This window comes from Pieris brassicae, chromosome 2 (assembly GCF_905147105.1).
Source record: "Pieris brassicae chromosome 2, ilPieBrab1.1, whole genome shotgun sequence".
In the NCBI taxonomy this organism is placed as follows: Eukaryota; Metazoa; Arthropoda; class Insecta; order Lepidoptera; family Pieridae; genus Pieris; species Pieris brassicae.
In genome coordinates this window covers 22,771,048-22,787,041 of record NC_059666.1, presented here as the reverse complement: position 1 = coordinate 22,787,041, position 15,994 = coordinate 22,771,048, and the positions used below count along the sequence as shown (strand labels likewise).

At 32.1% G+C, this 15,994-nt stretch overlaps 1 protein-coding gene across 1 annotated transcript; it reads left to right on the top strand.

Annotated features, from left to right (window-relative positions):
- Positions 1–4,749: 4,749 nt before the first annotated feature.
- Positions 4,750–15,475, top strand: LOC123720552 (protein takeout-like). The gene is made up of 5 exons (XM_045677212.1): positions 4,750–5,293; positions 9,761–9,980; positions 13,087–13,217; positions 13,591–13,746; positions 14,608–15,475. Exons 1-5 carry the CDS (start codon positions 5,212–5,214, stop codon positions 14,772–14,774), a joined length of 756 nt encoding a protein of 251 aa, XP_045533168.1. The 5' UTR covers positions 4,750–5,211; the 3' UTR covers positions 14,775–15,475.
- Positions 15,476–15,994: the final 519 nt, after the last annotated feature.

Sequence of the window (15,994 nt, the reverse complement as noted above, 5' to 3'; positions counted from 1 at the left end):
CTCTTATGACAGTGTACAGATTTAAGGACGGTGATTCTCCACTTGAACGGTCAATCTGATTGTTGAACGGCCCCATGGTCTTTTGCCTTCTGTGTGATGTAACATCGATGTACCTTCTAGTGATTTCTGATGCAACAGTCGCGGTATACGATTTTTTCAGTCAGGAAGGAAGGAAATTTTAACTTAGAAAAAAAGATATATAAAGTGTAAAAAAAACTGTAAGATAATTGCGTCATACTCATTAATATAAATAATTTATTTATAATACTGAAAATGTTTTGCTACGGACATCTAGTCATATCATCTTATTTTACTCTAGGTCATGTATAAAATGTCCTAGAATAGTGCAGCATTAATATTTACAATATATTATAATAATAGATATAATAAAAATTAATAACAAAGATATTAAAGTTTTTATCTTCTCAGGAACAAAAAAATTGACATAATATAAAGCTATTTTACTTTATAATTGTATGATTAATTTGAATAAAAAAGTACCTGAATTAATAATAAATCCTTTACATTGAATCAGTCACAAAAATATGTTTAAACTTTATCAAGGACTGTTTATGCATTGAAAACCTCCACAAAATTAATTCATTTAAAAAAATAGTATTTTCTATTAGAAATTGCATTGTGCAGTATTTATATATAGCACTATATAGACCCAAATGTCCGGTATTTGAGAACTAATTCGACTTTCAAGAAGAGATTTCAAGAAAAGTGGGTAACAATTCATAAAAGGCTGCACTCGCGAGCCTTTTGGCATTGTAAATGTCCTTGAGCGTTGGTATCACTTAAATTCAGGAGAACTCCTGCTCGTTTACCCTCTATTACAACAAGAAAATAATAGTATAATAATTTTTTTGTTAAACATTAAATAAGGCTCATTTAGATATGAATATCTGATATAAATTACTGTTTTGCTAACCTTGTAGATTAATTAAAATAGTCCTACTTCCTCGTATCACAAACGTAATTTTAAAATAATTTACTTTAATTACAATAATTTTAACATAATTTTTTATTTAATGCGTAGGTTTTAATTCACGAAATCATTGTTTTAGCCAAATAACATTGTAATGTTAAAAATATTATAATAATATAACCTTAAAATGTTTTATTCCGTTTCTTATAGTGTGTTTAGTTATAAAACTTAACCTTGCAAAGTACAATACTCAGTCATCGTACTCGTAACTATCTTCTAGTCAAATTTTATTAATAATATGTGTTAATAAAAGCATATATGAAGCAGCAGGATGAATGTAAAAAAATAACAAAATATAAAATTCAGTAAGCCAAGCGTGAATAGCAATAAATAATAAAAGTCATATTTGCTTTACCCTTGACCAACCTCGACATTGACCATAGAGTTAACGAAGTTATGTTTTTATTTGGGTTAGGTTAGTCATATTAATTATAAATCTAACTCATATTCAGCTAATTCAAATATTATTAGGTACCATTTTTATATCATCGCCATAGCCATCTAAAGTTTTACCATAATTACAGTTTTATAAACAAAATAGTAAATGAGCAAGCAAAAGCTTTAAACTAATTATTTATTGGACAAGCTATTAAAAAAATCAACTTTTTTTTAATAGCTTGTCCAATAAATAATTAGTTTAAAGTTATAAGACATACTCGACTCATATAATAATTTTCAAGTTTCACTTTATCTCACTGTCGGCTTGTGTCGCGTCGCTTCAAGTTAAAACAGTGAAAAAATCAGTCAAGTTTCCTTGGAGAAATTATATTCTTCGCTGTAATCAGCGGTAATGATATCGCCGTTCGTACGTACGTTCGTTATTTTCTATTGACGCAACTTACTTTCTTGTAATCCCATTAAGTAAACAATAATTTATTTAATTTACGATTTAAGTTTCTTCATTAATGTTTTACCGTCTAAATTAACGAAGTCGTATCTTTTTAATTACCAAGATTTTATTTAGAAAGTTGTAATAATGGATACAATTATTATTAGGAGAGTTCTACATGGCAATAAAATGTTTAACGGCAACGTGATAAACATTTATTTAGGTAAAAAAAAACGCCTTCTAAGTTGTTGTAAGCAAATATTATTAAATTAATACATCCTGGCTGCATCTTCTTAGCAATTTATACAACAGAACTTTTCATCTGACTTTTTTTACAGAAAATACATTTATATTAAATTAAACTAGATTGTAATATAGTACTATATGTCACAAACTATTATGCCAAAGTGCATATCACATTAATAAGTATTAGTATTTTTTCTATATACTTCTTCCTTTTAATATACAGGCTGTCCCAAAAGTCGACGTCAAGTCGATATTTTCTCATAGGTAATGCCACAACAGTTATCAGAAAAATTAAAAAAAAATAAGTCATGTATTTTTGAAGTTATGGAAATTTTCCTTTTATTCCAGAAAATGTACACCATGTGACAGTTTTTTCATTCCTGTTGTTACAAATATTTACTTTTTGCCATTTTTTTTTCTCTTACGTCATCCCGAATAGTGCTTTATGTAACCTATGAGAAAATTTCGACTTGACGTCGACTTTTGGGACACCCTGTATATGTTTTTTATGTCCATACCTACCTCTTTACGACAACATAGTTACGTTTTAGTATATTATGTGAAAAAGTGTAGTTGGGATGCCTAAAATAAAGCCAATACAAGGTGACTTCGTGGCATCTAGTTGAAGGACCCTAAAGCGAAATACTTTTTGTGGGAATTAAAACCAAACAATCGCTAATAAATTGATAATAGTAATTATTATCTATTGTATACTTAGGCGTTTGTATGCGTATTGCTAAACTAACTGGTTCCCACAACGTGTTGCAATGGAGGGAAAGTGGGCCAATTGCAAGCACACGTGAACGATAGAGAAAAATCAAGGAAATCGTAGAAGTAATTAAAATGCTTCAGACTTTAAATTGACGTTAGGTGACATTCCTTTACGATGGTCTTTCATCACTGCCTCTAACATAAAATAACATAATCTACACAAAATATATATGCATTCTAAATAGTAGTACATTATGTTATATATTCTATATGTAAAGCTTTAAACGAAAGAAATCACCTTTAGCAGTTTTTTAATCAGTTCTGTAGTGTCATCGTATAAATGAAACAAAAAGTTCAATATTTATTTCACATCAGGAGACTTCTAGATGCTATTTTTTATCTTATAACTAAAGTTATGTAATCAGACTTTGTGAGTACATTTTTACGCGATACCGGTCACCAAAGCAATTAGTTCCACTAGTTATATCCTTGACCGATCTGCAAATATTACTTTTAATTGATAAAAGCCTTAACATGTCCATAAAAAGTAGCAACACGCAGCAGTCAAATTAAATATTAGGCATTATTATTACATGATATCAGCGGTTTTTCTAATCAAATTTCCATGCAATATTGATCAAAGGTTGGCTGAGTAATTTTAGTTGGGAAAGCGATATAAAACCGAGGTTTTGCTTTGAAGGAAGGGGATCCGTAACCTGAAGACCGACCATATTCAAATGTTTACTTATTCACTAGTTGCTATTATTATCTTGCTTTTAATTTTAAATAACTTCATATAATTGTATTAATCATATCGTGTGTTATTTATCTAGTAAACTGTACAGTTACAGTGCTAGTAAGGAAAACTAAGAACATTTTTTTATGGGTTACTCCACAAATTTGGCTTATCAATAGTTAACCAAACACCTGCAAATCTCTAACAAAAATAGCATATTTCTTTAACCAAAGAGCATGTTAAGTAAAGTGTACTCTATTACAAGAGACCTCAGCACCCGCTATTCCGAGAGTCGGCTGTGAAATCTTGCTGACGTGAATAACACTCCGTCCATCCCTCTTGTTGGACGGCCTTGACCTAGCTTTTTTAATGAATAATATAAGTTCACGATCGTCTTTATATATATATAGACACATTTTATATTTTGCTTTTACGTTAAAACGAGAGCGTAGTCGCGTAAAAAATATAGAAAAAACGCCCCATGGGACTATCAAATTGCCACATAATATAAAAAAAAATATTAGTAATTTTTTTTATAAAATAACAAACGGGCAGCGGGCTCACCTGATGTTAAGTGATACCGCCGCCCATGGACACTCTCAATGCCAGAGGCCTCGCGAGAGCGTTGCCGGCCTTTTAAGAATATGTAGGCTCTTTTCTTGAAGGACCCTAAGTCGAATTGGTTCAGAAATACTTCAGTGGGCGTGGACTAGTATGTAAAGCGAACAAGATTCTTCTCAGTGGTGTTGCACTACGTAATTTTTTTTTAAATTTTAAAAACATTATGACCCATGAATTATTCTTATCGTCACAGACAATTAACTAAATATGTAAAACGGAAGTAAATCTATAAAAGGAAACTCTATTTCTATAATGGGTAAACCTCACATCCTATATTACTATACTACAATAAATACATTTGCAATGATGACCTGTAATGTTAAACGAAACGGTGTTATTCCGTTATTTTAGGTGTGAAGAATGGAACAAGAGGGTAGGAACATAACACTAATTATGGCGTACCCGCCAACCCGAAACACTTTTTCTTTTGCGGTCTTCAACTGTTAAGTAACCGTATGACGGCGAAAACATGCGTGTATTTCAAGCAAAGTGTATATTTTTTTTAAATTTAGGTCAGTTATGTTATACCAAACTAAGAATTCATCTCACGTAAAGGTCGTGCAGTAAAGACTGACCGGTCTTAATGTTCATTTTTATGTTGTATGTTTAAGTAATCAAATAAACTAACATATTAACATACGCATTACTTTAAATAGTTTAACATTAAGAAGTGGTCAGCCTTTACAAGTGTACAACTTACAAGGTACCAGTGTGATGTTTAGTTCATCTATGATAAATACAGATAATGACATTGAAAACCACAAAACTGTATACAAAATTTAATAATATAATTCTTGGTAATTGAAAGTGGGGCTTATCGCATAACGATTTCGATATTTAGGTCCAGAATATGACCGCGTCTAGGCGCAGGCAGTTCGGTGCATAGCGTGCGAAGCAAACACATTTATAAAACGGATTAGCACGCAGTGTTGCATGAAAAACTGACTACATTGGCAAAGAGCTACCAGAATTGATGCAATCGAAAATGAGAAAGACCATCATTTTTCATTAGCTAACGTGTCTCGGTTGAAACGTTCAGAGTTATCATCATCCTGTGATATATTGACAGTGGTTGCCATGTGTGAAAGGCATGTTGTAGTTTTCACTTTTGTGGCAGTAGTGGCGGCCTTCATTTGTGCAGTTAAGGGCAAATTAGCGCGTAAGTTATTATTATTTAGTTTATTCATGCTATTTATAGATCCACCGAGAATTTATAAGCTTCAATTACAATTTAAATAAATTTTAATGTAAATATTTGTTTATACTTGTTATCATATACATAAACTGCAATAACACGTTACCGATCTAAAATAAAATACAAATTGAATTTTTTTAGTGTACTTGGGCAAAACGAGATTAAATATTTTTAAATAAATTATATTGAACAGACGCTAGGCTCGTATCAAAGGTATCATTTATTATTCATATAGTTTTTAATTATAAATATAATCTGTAAAAATTATTGCATTTCAAATCAAATAAGGACAGAAGTGAGGAGTGATATTTTAAATAATAATAATATATATTAAAAATGGTGTCTTAAATGTTGATGTTATCAATAAACCTAACTTGTTTTTCTAATACAAGAATGTTCAATGCCTTATCCAGTCTCTTAAAATAAACTAAATCGAACTATCACGAGTTCAATTTCATCATTGTTAGCTAACGTTGTCTTAACGATTTTAGTCATTACAATTTCGATACTTTTAAAATTACTATATTAGACTGAAAAGTTTGCTCACAATTTTCGCTATAAAATTGCTTAGTTCTTCATGCAACCCACTTAACCCTCGGCACACAGTACAATTTATGCATAGTCTTCAGGTTTCTCAACTTAAATGGATGTTTGTCAATCAAAAATTCAATGTTTGCACTCGTCTAACCTCACAGTATACCTTGGCACCACTTTATCTTTGCTTTTTTAAAGTGTCATAACTGTTTATTCGTAAACCCAGCTTATTCGTAAAAACTAATTAATTCTAAAAACACTGTGACTCAATCACAATTGGTCAGAAAGACAAATGGGTTATAAGTTTAAAATATACACAAATAAATTTTTATGCAAAGTCTTTGAGGTTTTATTTGTAATTCTTATTATTTCAATTCAACATAATTTCACCAATTGCGCGACGAGCAATCATACATAGACGAAGCACATCGTTACTGTATAATTAATATGTTATAGTGTCGTTTTATTGCTTCCCAATAGGGAATTGTAATTACCTTAAGCCTCAATTCAAAATAACGCATGTGTAGGTGAGACCTTTGGTGTCACCCTACTATTAATTGGAGTTCCCTTTTCTCTCAATAGCTGTACTTGACCGTACTAAATGTAGCAATACTGCTTATTTATTTTTATTATTGTGGTAAACTTCCTGGTTGTTTGAAATTCCGTAACCCCTCAATGGCCTCAACACGATTTTACAAATGTTTCATTGACTATTTCTGCAGAGATATATAAGAGCAGTTTTCTACTCCATTTTTTTCTGGAAAACATAAAACAACAGGAAACATTACAAAATTTTGTGTTACCTGGACGGTAAAACAAATTTTTGTCAACGCCCTTAAACTTGTTCCATCCGGTCTATTTCAAGTTATTCTTAAAAACAACTTAAGATTATCACCTGTACATAACCTTTTACTATTTACAAATAATGTGGTTGTAATGGAGAGACTGGGCCTGTAAATTGCAAGCATGAATTGAGGCGGAGGTCACAACTGTTGGTAGTTCCGCGCGCACACTAACTTAGCGAGGTGGCGCTCACGCAAGCAATACATGTAATTAATAAGGTTTCTAAGAAGTTTGTTTGTACTCAGTCTGAGTTCACAAGTGGATGGTTGTATTATTAATTTTAGGATGTAAATGTTTTTTTTATTATGTAGAAGTTGTCCAGCTCCATCAATATCATTCTGTGGTAGGACTACATTAAATTAAATAAAAAACCTGAAATTCTGCACTGATTTCGTGTTTTTCTTGAATAGGCAGCCTTCCGCGCCTAACACACAATACGAAGAAAGAGAATTATTATACAGACGGACGGCCTAAGGTTTTAAAGTAGTGCGTTCAGTGTAAAAATTAATAATAACATAATAATGGCGCTTTAGGAATTTGCCCTCAATTTTCTGAATAAATTTTCTTTATATGCAAGTCAGCCGTCTGTGCATGACACGTCGAAACTTGGGTTTTGGACGTACCTACTGGTTTCACCACGATGTTTTTCTTCATTCTTCCTGTATATAAAAAAAAACAGTTTTACTGATCAGTAACTTACAAAATCTAAGTTTTGCCCTTTATTGACATTCAAGACGTCATTAAAATCTATTTCTAAATTTAACATCAAAACCAAAAGATGTTTGTTTCGTATTTCGTACTATCAAAATAGTTAAAAAGTTTAAAAATCATTTAACGAAACAAATTGAATCTATAATTGTTATTGTTGTTCTATTGTGAGTATAAAAAGTGACAAGGTAATTCATATATAAATAGTTAATGTCACTCTCAATCAAAAACTTATTATTAGAATTATAATAATGATTTCATAACACACAAGATGCTTCCGCTAATGTATTTTTAATTAAGAAGCTCTTTGGATTTATCCATTACAGTATTTGTAATCTTCATTTCAAAGGTAAAACTAACTTATTATTATATCAAGATAGTACTATTGTTTCTATACATACAAGAAACAAGTGCTTGCAATACTATGATATGGATTAAGCTCAGTAAGCTCTCACGAAACTTTTCATATTGGCAAAAGCGATACTTTCAGTTTCAGTACACTGTTTAATTAATTACTTTGGGTGCGGCGTAGAAGACAAACGGACAAACTTTATTAGTAAAGTGTTTGTCTAGAATATTATAACCACCTAAGCGGAAACCGCTCTTCGTTCATTTCATTAGAAAGTTTAATTTATCTACATCATTAAAAAGCTTATAATTATCCCATCCCCTGTACTGGCCCCCTGCCCCGCATCCACCCAACCGTCTGCCGATGATCTGTAATTTATTATAATAATCTGTATATTTTTTATATATTTTGCATTTTGTGAAGGGTATCCTATAATTTGAAAAACCACCTTGCGTTGAAAACTTTATTTGACTATTTAAAATTGTAGACATAAAAGGTATCGGTCTATCCTTTGCTTTGTTCCTGTTTGTTTAATGTTCCATATTCCCCATCTCAATGACATTTGTGGATTAAAACTAAGCCAAGGAGATGACGGGGTATTGGGGCTATACTTAAAAAAATAAAACAAGATGTGTATGCCACTTTTTGTTGTACATTTAATGCATTTTACACTAGACAAGTGAAATAAAGAAAGATTTATTTTCTTTACGAGATGTGAACGTAGTTAACATATTTAGATTTATTATCTCAAGCAAATGAATAAATACGAAATAGTATTACTAAAAACCTCTTTGGTAATAATATTTTGTATGAAGTTTTGGGTGCGTTATTTCCTAGAATTCCGTATTGTCCTCTCGCCCCACTTAAAACCCACTTACGATATTTATCTATTTCGTGATCTTATAGCTAACATAAATGATATACAAAATAAAACAATTATACGAAAGATGGAATACATAATAGATACAAAAAGGTTCAAATATTAACGAAAGGATAAAATCTGTAAAAAATATTAAATAGTAATGTACGTGTGTGCATTTAGGGTGTGCTCATGATGCAGGCGACGTAGTGCGATGGATATTCTCAATACTCAATCATATTCTGCTATAGCTTAAAGAAAAGGCTTAAATATCGCTGTATGTAGTCAAACAGTAAATCTAAGTATAACTTTGGCTTTGCGACAAATTCGTGGCATTTTCGATATGTACTATAGCAATAACGTTTATGTCGCTAACATTAACTGAATTCACTCGATAATAGTCGCAATTCACGATTGCATTTGTTGATTAAGTACTCGGCGTTTGATTAAATCGCTAAATTAGCTTTATTTGCGCTGAAATTGTAACAGCAATTGTCGAGGGTCCAACACTATATTTAAGGGACTTAAATTACCGTAAAGTTATTTGTATGACCTTGTAAAAGGCACGTGTGTATAACGTGTAACAGACACACTGAAACTAAACAGGTAAAAGCAATTTTATATAAATTGACGCCCTTATTGGAGATTAATTAAATGATGGTACATTTTAAAGATAATACTTTTGAGTCAACGATGCAACTGTTAACTGCTGTATAGGAAAAAATATTTTGTGTAGCAATCAAGGTTTATAATCATTTACCAAAAACATTTAAAGATCTTCTAACTAGAGACTACTTTTTTAAAAATCGACTTAATGTACTCATTATGAAAAATGGATTATATTATCAACTGTTTGCGTGAAACATTATAATTAATATTAATTTCACAACATTATAATATACTTTAATAATGTGATGATGTAGTGATAAGATAATTTAAGAAGTGACTATAATGATGACTCGTAATGTAATTGGAACTTCTATTCTACCTTTTAAGACAAATTTGAACTTTTTAATGAACTAACATAACATTTTTATATTAATTGTGATAAATGCCAGTCTGTAGTTCGTTTAATTCTCTCAACTAAGTTATAGTACGTAGTAGACACAATATTAAATGAAACTATTTCTTATTCCAGCTGATTTTATACACCCCTGCAATACAACCGGGTCAGCATGTCTAGTGCAAGCTACCCAAGACGCAATTCCGGAGTTTTCCCAAGGCCTCCCTGAACTTGGAGTGCCTCCGCTAGATCCTTTCATCATCGAAGAGCTGCCAATTCAGCTTCCTGGTGTCAAGGTTACGTTCCTAGATGGCAAAGTCACTGGTCTTAAAAAGTGCCAAGTGCTGAATGTTGAGTGAGTTACCTAATAATCTTTTTTTTAACCCTATGATTTAAACACAATTTTATGTTTATTTAACTGCCAATTAAATTAATAGGCGCGGTCAACCCTCTATGCCCTACAGTGAACCATTTACTGCGTTACTTGGCTTGTTTTTTTCATAAATAGGGCAATTAATATAAAGACAGGAATTTGTATAGAAACTGATCGTTTGCCTAGTGAGTAGACGCATAGGTATATCGAATTCCAAATAAAACGAAAATACACAAAAAATATTGCGTAGTAAAAATATGAATAACTAGTGGACCCGACAGACGCTGTCCTGTCTTAACAATGAATATTAATTTAGAATTGGTATAATAACTAAATAATATTAATGACATAATATGTCAAACGCCAAAAGGTTACATGAAAAAAGTTTGAATTGTAATAAATTTGCTATCGTAACAAAAGTATTCTTAAATTTTCTAATTTTCTCCTGACAATAACAAACACAACAAAAAAATAATTAGCGAAATCGGTCCAGCCGTTCGCGTGATGCCGTGACCAAGGGAAATAGGGAATCGTTTATATTTATATATATATAAGGTTTGGTCCCTGTGGCGCTTACCTTTCACGCAGGTCATGCATTGCCTCGCTGTATTGTGACTAGGGAATGCAATCCCGATCTCGCGGGATCTCGATCTCGCGAGATCCCGTGTAATTTTTCGGGATCGATCCCGAAGCATAATATGACGTGATCCCGTTCGAGATTGACGGGTTTGGGCTGCAATGGTCAGCGATTCTACACACATCATTGCACATTACATAGGGTACATTGCAATGGACATTAGATGCCGGTTAGCAGATACCACTCTTGAGATCTTTAGAAGATACTCTTTTTTTAGAAGTTACTTTCAAAATCACCAATTTTAATCTCCTTGAGCTATACCTACTTTTGTTTTGATTATGTTCATGTAATTAAAATTGTTAGTTGTTTAGTTCGTAATATAAAAGGATAAAGGTTTTTGTTCTCTTTCAAATAATATTTTATTTTAATTAACCTCACTATCACAAACATGCAGTTTTCATCATATTCAGTCACGTGAATTATTTTTTTAAACTATACGAGATCCCGAAAATTTCGGGATCCCGCCGGATTGATATTTCTAATCCCGCGGGATCTCGAATTCACGATATCGAGTCGGGATTGCATTTCCTAATTGTGACACTTATTCATTGAACGAGGAAAGCACCAGCTCTGGGGTCATCAGAGCTCTCTACCGGGCACCAACCTTAATATTTAATTAGATACCTCCTATACGTCTTTTAGGTTATGAAAATTGTAAATACTGTATATTAGTAATTATACAAAATAATATTTATTTTGTTTATTATGAAAACAATATGTTTTTTTAAGATATTAAGTGTTATTAAGTATTTACTTTTTAATTATTAATTTGATACATAATGTATTACCTGCCTCTAGGCAATTAAAAAAAATATATTTTATCCATATCAAGACCAGGTAAACACAGATGCATAATGTAGTTTTTAATAAAAACAGTTTAGGAATATTTAATATAATTATGCCCCCAGCATGGCTACTGAACGGTTATATATTAAACATAGAATATACCCGAAGATAGAATATTAGGCTAAAGTTCTTGACTTAAAAGTCGAAAAGAATTACGATATTTGTACGAGAAATTTGTGGACAAATATACATACGCTTAAGAAATTGTATTTCTTCGTACTATTGTCATACCCACATATCTTCAATAGTCTTACTGAAAATATTATTTAAATGTATACGTATATATCTATTAAAGTCTCTGCAAAAAAATAAAAGAATATTATATTCTATACTAGCGGACCGCACAGACTTCGTTCAGTCAAAAAGATTTGAAATGTGGCAGTTTTTTGTTCCTACCAATTTTATAGTCGGCGGAAAAAAATCTCATGGCAGAACCATAACCCTGATTTTAGGCCGATGTGTGAGGTTCAGCTCGGGTGACCAAAGTATCTTCGCTTCCACGAATTTTGGCCACTCTTCTGTGACCCAATAAAAACCCCGACTGGGATGTCTGCTAGAGGGCTTCAAACTAAAAGGCGAACTTAGGGTTCAAACCTGATTGGAAAATAATCTAAAATGATAGTGGGAACTAAAAGTGACATATATTTAAAAACTGTGTGCCTCGTTGATATATTTTCCTATTAGTATGTATTCAAACAATTTTGCTCAGATAGGGATATTAAATTAATAATTCAAAAATTAAATCCTTTTTTTAACGCGATTTGTTTGACAGATGTAATGACGTGAAGACATATGCGAAGCCAACCAAATTAAAAATCAGTACTAATGATCTATAGCTCTCACATTTTTTGACAATTCAATTTGGTCGGGTTCCCGCTATTATAACTTGTTGTGTGCCGAAACGCGACATTGATGGCTAATCAATGAGTGCTTGTAATTTAATATGAACTTTATTGAATAGCAATAAAGTTCAAATTGACTGTACATTTTATTTACAAAACGTTTGTATGGGAAAAAGAAAGGGCTGTTTTCCCGGAAATTATTCGAATTTTACTCGCCGTAAAAACCAACCTTAGACTTCAACGAACATTAAAAAAAAAGAATTGGTACAATTGTTCGAGGCGTTGTAGAGTTATGCGCTTACCAACTTTTGCGATTCATTTTTATATTATAGATGTTTGGCCACGAATCTATGTATTTACGCGCTGTTTCCAAGGTAAACAAGATAAGATTTTTTGCTCCCTAATGGGGTTTCGAGGAGTTCTGGCTTTAAAGGCCTTTGTAGTTTTAACATTACGCGGCAGTCCCAATCTTTTCTGGTCTTTGACAGAAGATGCATTGTTGAAACGAACATACGGCTGATGCCAAGCTTTTGAAGTGTCTGCAATATGACCGACGGCTCCATACCCACTTTGTGCAAGGCGATCACTGCAATCCTATTTTCCATATTGTAATTTGATAATGAACACGCAAATATGTGTGAAATGGCGCAAAATCCATGGTGTCACAGTATTTATGGCCAGACTAGTTATATACCTCAATCAACCATCAAACAATATCAAACTCAATTCATATGTGATTTACAATCTTAAATTCATCTTTCAGAGCTTATTTAGAAAGGAATGTATTTATTCTCGAGATTCGCTGCAACATCACGATCAAAGGGAAGTACACAGCAGTGGGGAGGCTGCTGCTCTTTCCGATAAATGGAGAAGGAGACTCAAAAATAAAAATTGGTAATATTATGAATTTGATTATAAAAATATGTTAATACTTTATATTATCATGTATGGTATATATACATGACCCATTTGGAAATAATAACGATAAGTAAAAATCTGAATGAATATGAATATATATTTGATGACGCCATTTAACAACGATCGTTTTATGATTAAAAAAAACCCTCCAAGTATACAATATATTATGAAACCTACAAGAGGTATTCTGAATTTATACAATTAAAAGATAAAATGAAAAGTTGTGATTCTTTCAATGCTATTTTTGTCATTATAATTGAATTAATATCTGTAGTTGGCGCGGTTATATTTAAATATTAATTATACATAAAATACTTTATTTTTTACAAGACATAAATCATTTTTACAGTAAATTCTGTAATAAAATTGAACATAAAGACGAAATACTTCAAGGATGAAGAAGGGCGTGACCACTTCGGCATAAAGAGTTATAGATACTCCTTTGATTACGGTGACAGAGTTCATTACACAATCAACAACTTATTCAAAGGAAATCCGGAGCTGAGTATGTACCTTGTTTTTATTGTGAATATTTTATTCGGTTACGAATAAATTTAGATAAAAATTGAATCATGTTACCAAGCGATCTACTCCCTACCATAGCCCAATGGATGAAGTTGGCGTCCACACGCCACTTTGACAAGGCTAAACACCATCCCAATCCGCTGGTGCGTAATAGCATCAACTATTACCCCTTCCCGACAAAAAAGGCTCGTAGAATGCCCCGACACATACTAACGGATCCGGATGATCCAATTACCGTAGCAAACGATAAATTAAAAGCCGCCCGCGCGGCCAAAAATAATAAAAATAGCCAATCACAGATTAGGGTAAAAAATCGCCTTCACCGGGGAAGGCGACGACCTTTACTTCGCACTTCGCTCACTCCAGTGAGCTTCCGTCCTGCCCTTCAGGCGATTGACCGCCCCGCGACGGCCCAAGCCGAGGTTCGAGTCTCACAGGAGACGCCCTTGCGCTACCCGCGGGATAAAACGCCATTCTGGCCGAGCTACGCTCGCCAAAACAGCCCGAGCTGAGCTGTAAAGGCCCTCAAGGCCAACAGCGAGATTCCTTCTTCAAAAAAAAAAAAACAAGCGATCTAGACTCTAGACGACAAAAATCTGGGTATTAGAGTTTTTATAAATGTCATATATCCGTTTGTTTTCCTTGCAAATGCGTTAACCATGCTCTCTGATACCCAAACTACCAGAATTCACCCGGGACTGGATACGGCACCAGCGTAGTCTTCTCCGCCTACCGCTACTTTCTATCAAAGTATACCGGTGGAAGCTTTTGAAGAATTCATGGATTGTAATTTCATTAAATAATTGAAATATCTATTAATGTTAAGTGTTGCCAATTTCAGGTAACACAGTACTGCAATTCTTGAATGAAAATTGGAAAATAGTGACGGAAGAATTTGGTCAACCGGTAGTAGACTATGCAATGAACGTGACGATAGAAACAGCCAAGAAATTCTTCGACGCCGTCCCGTATGACGAATTACTTCATGTACCTATACCTAAGTACTAATTATAATTTTAAGCCTATTGAATGGCTGTATAGGTTTGTATGCTACCAATAAAGAGACATATAGTTACATATTTATTTAGTTATCGTATAAAATAACACGTTGTAATTTGTTTTAAAATACAGCGTCATGCTTGACACATAGAAGTGATGTAAATATAGCACAATTGGTCTAGTAATTATAAGAACTAAATCTTATTTCACTAATTTAACGGTAATACTCGTTTTATCCAATTGATACCAATGCGATGTAAACAGTTCAATAAAGCCATAATTGTATGAAATTATCCTCTTATCGCTATGTTTGATTTACCAAAGTTAGTCTCTAAAAAGTGTTATATACTATTTTAAGTTTTCTATATATGTTGCTTTATATTATCTTTATTCACTAAATTTTCAGTTATACAAGACTAGCTTGTTAAAGATTCACAAATTTTGCTTGTGCGTAAGTTTTAGTTTTTTTTTAAATATTCATTGAATTCTTATAATAACGAAACTATGACCTTATGTTCTAGTTTTATAATAATGTATAGTTATCTTGTTAACTGATAATGAATCCCCAACAGTGTTGTTGGCATCAAAAACCTGGATGAAGCAATATGTATTTTAATTGTACAATATACTAAGATACACTAAACTGAAATAGATTTTTATAGCACCTTAATTTAAGTAATTAATACTAATAATAGTACTAATATTAATTACTCGACAATTAAAATAAAATGATATGATTGGACCTGTTTATTTGATTAACAATTTGTAATATACATATGTAAGTTAAAGATATTAATTGATGTACTTATATTGAATTTAATTAGTTAGAGCGACCGTGTTTTATTTAAAATATTTTTTTGGCTTTCGAATTTATTTTGATTGACGTAATTTTTTTCAGATCAAATTAATGCAAATAAAAATAAAATAAAAACTAAATTTTCAGTATGACTGTTGCCTTTTTGTATATTAACATCATTTATATATGTAATATATAAAACAAATATTAAAAATATAGCCAAGAATGGAATAAATAGAAATAGTAAAAATAATTTAATTGTATTTAATCAATTTCTTTCTCATTTTGTTAATAAGTTGGTGATGATAAGGATGAGCACGTTACCGGACGTCCAACTTGAAGCTATAGAAGAATGAATCATTCTTCTGATAATATATCGTTAGAAAACTATGTCCATATTGGCAATGACTTGACATACTTGACTTGAAAGAAT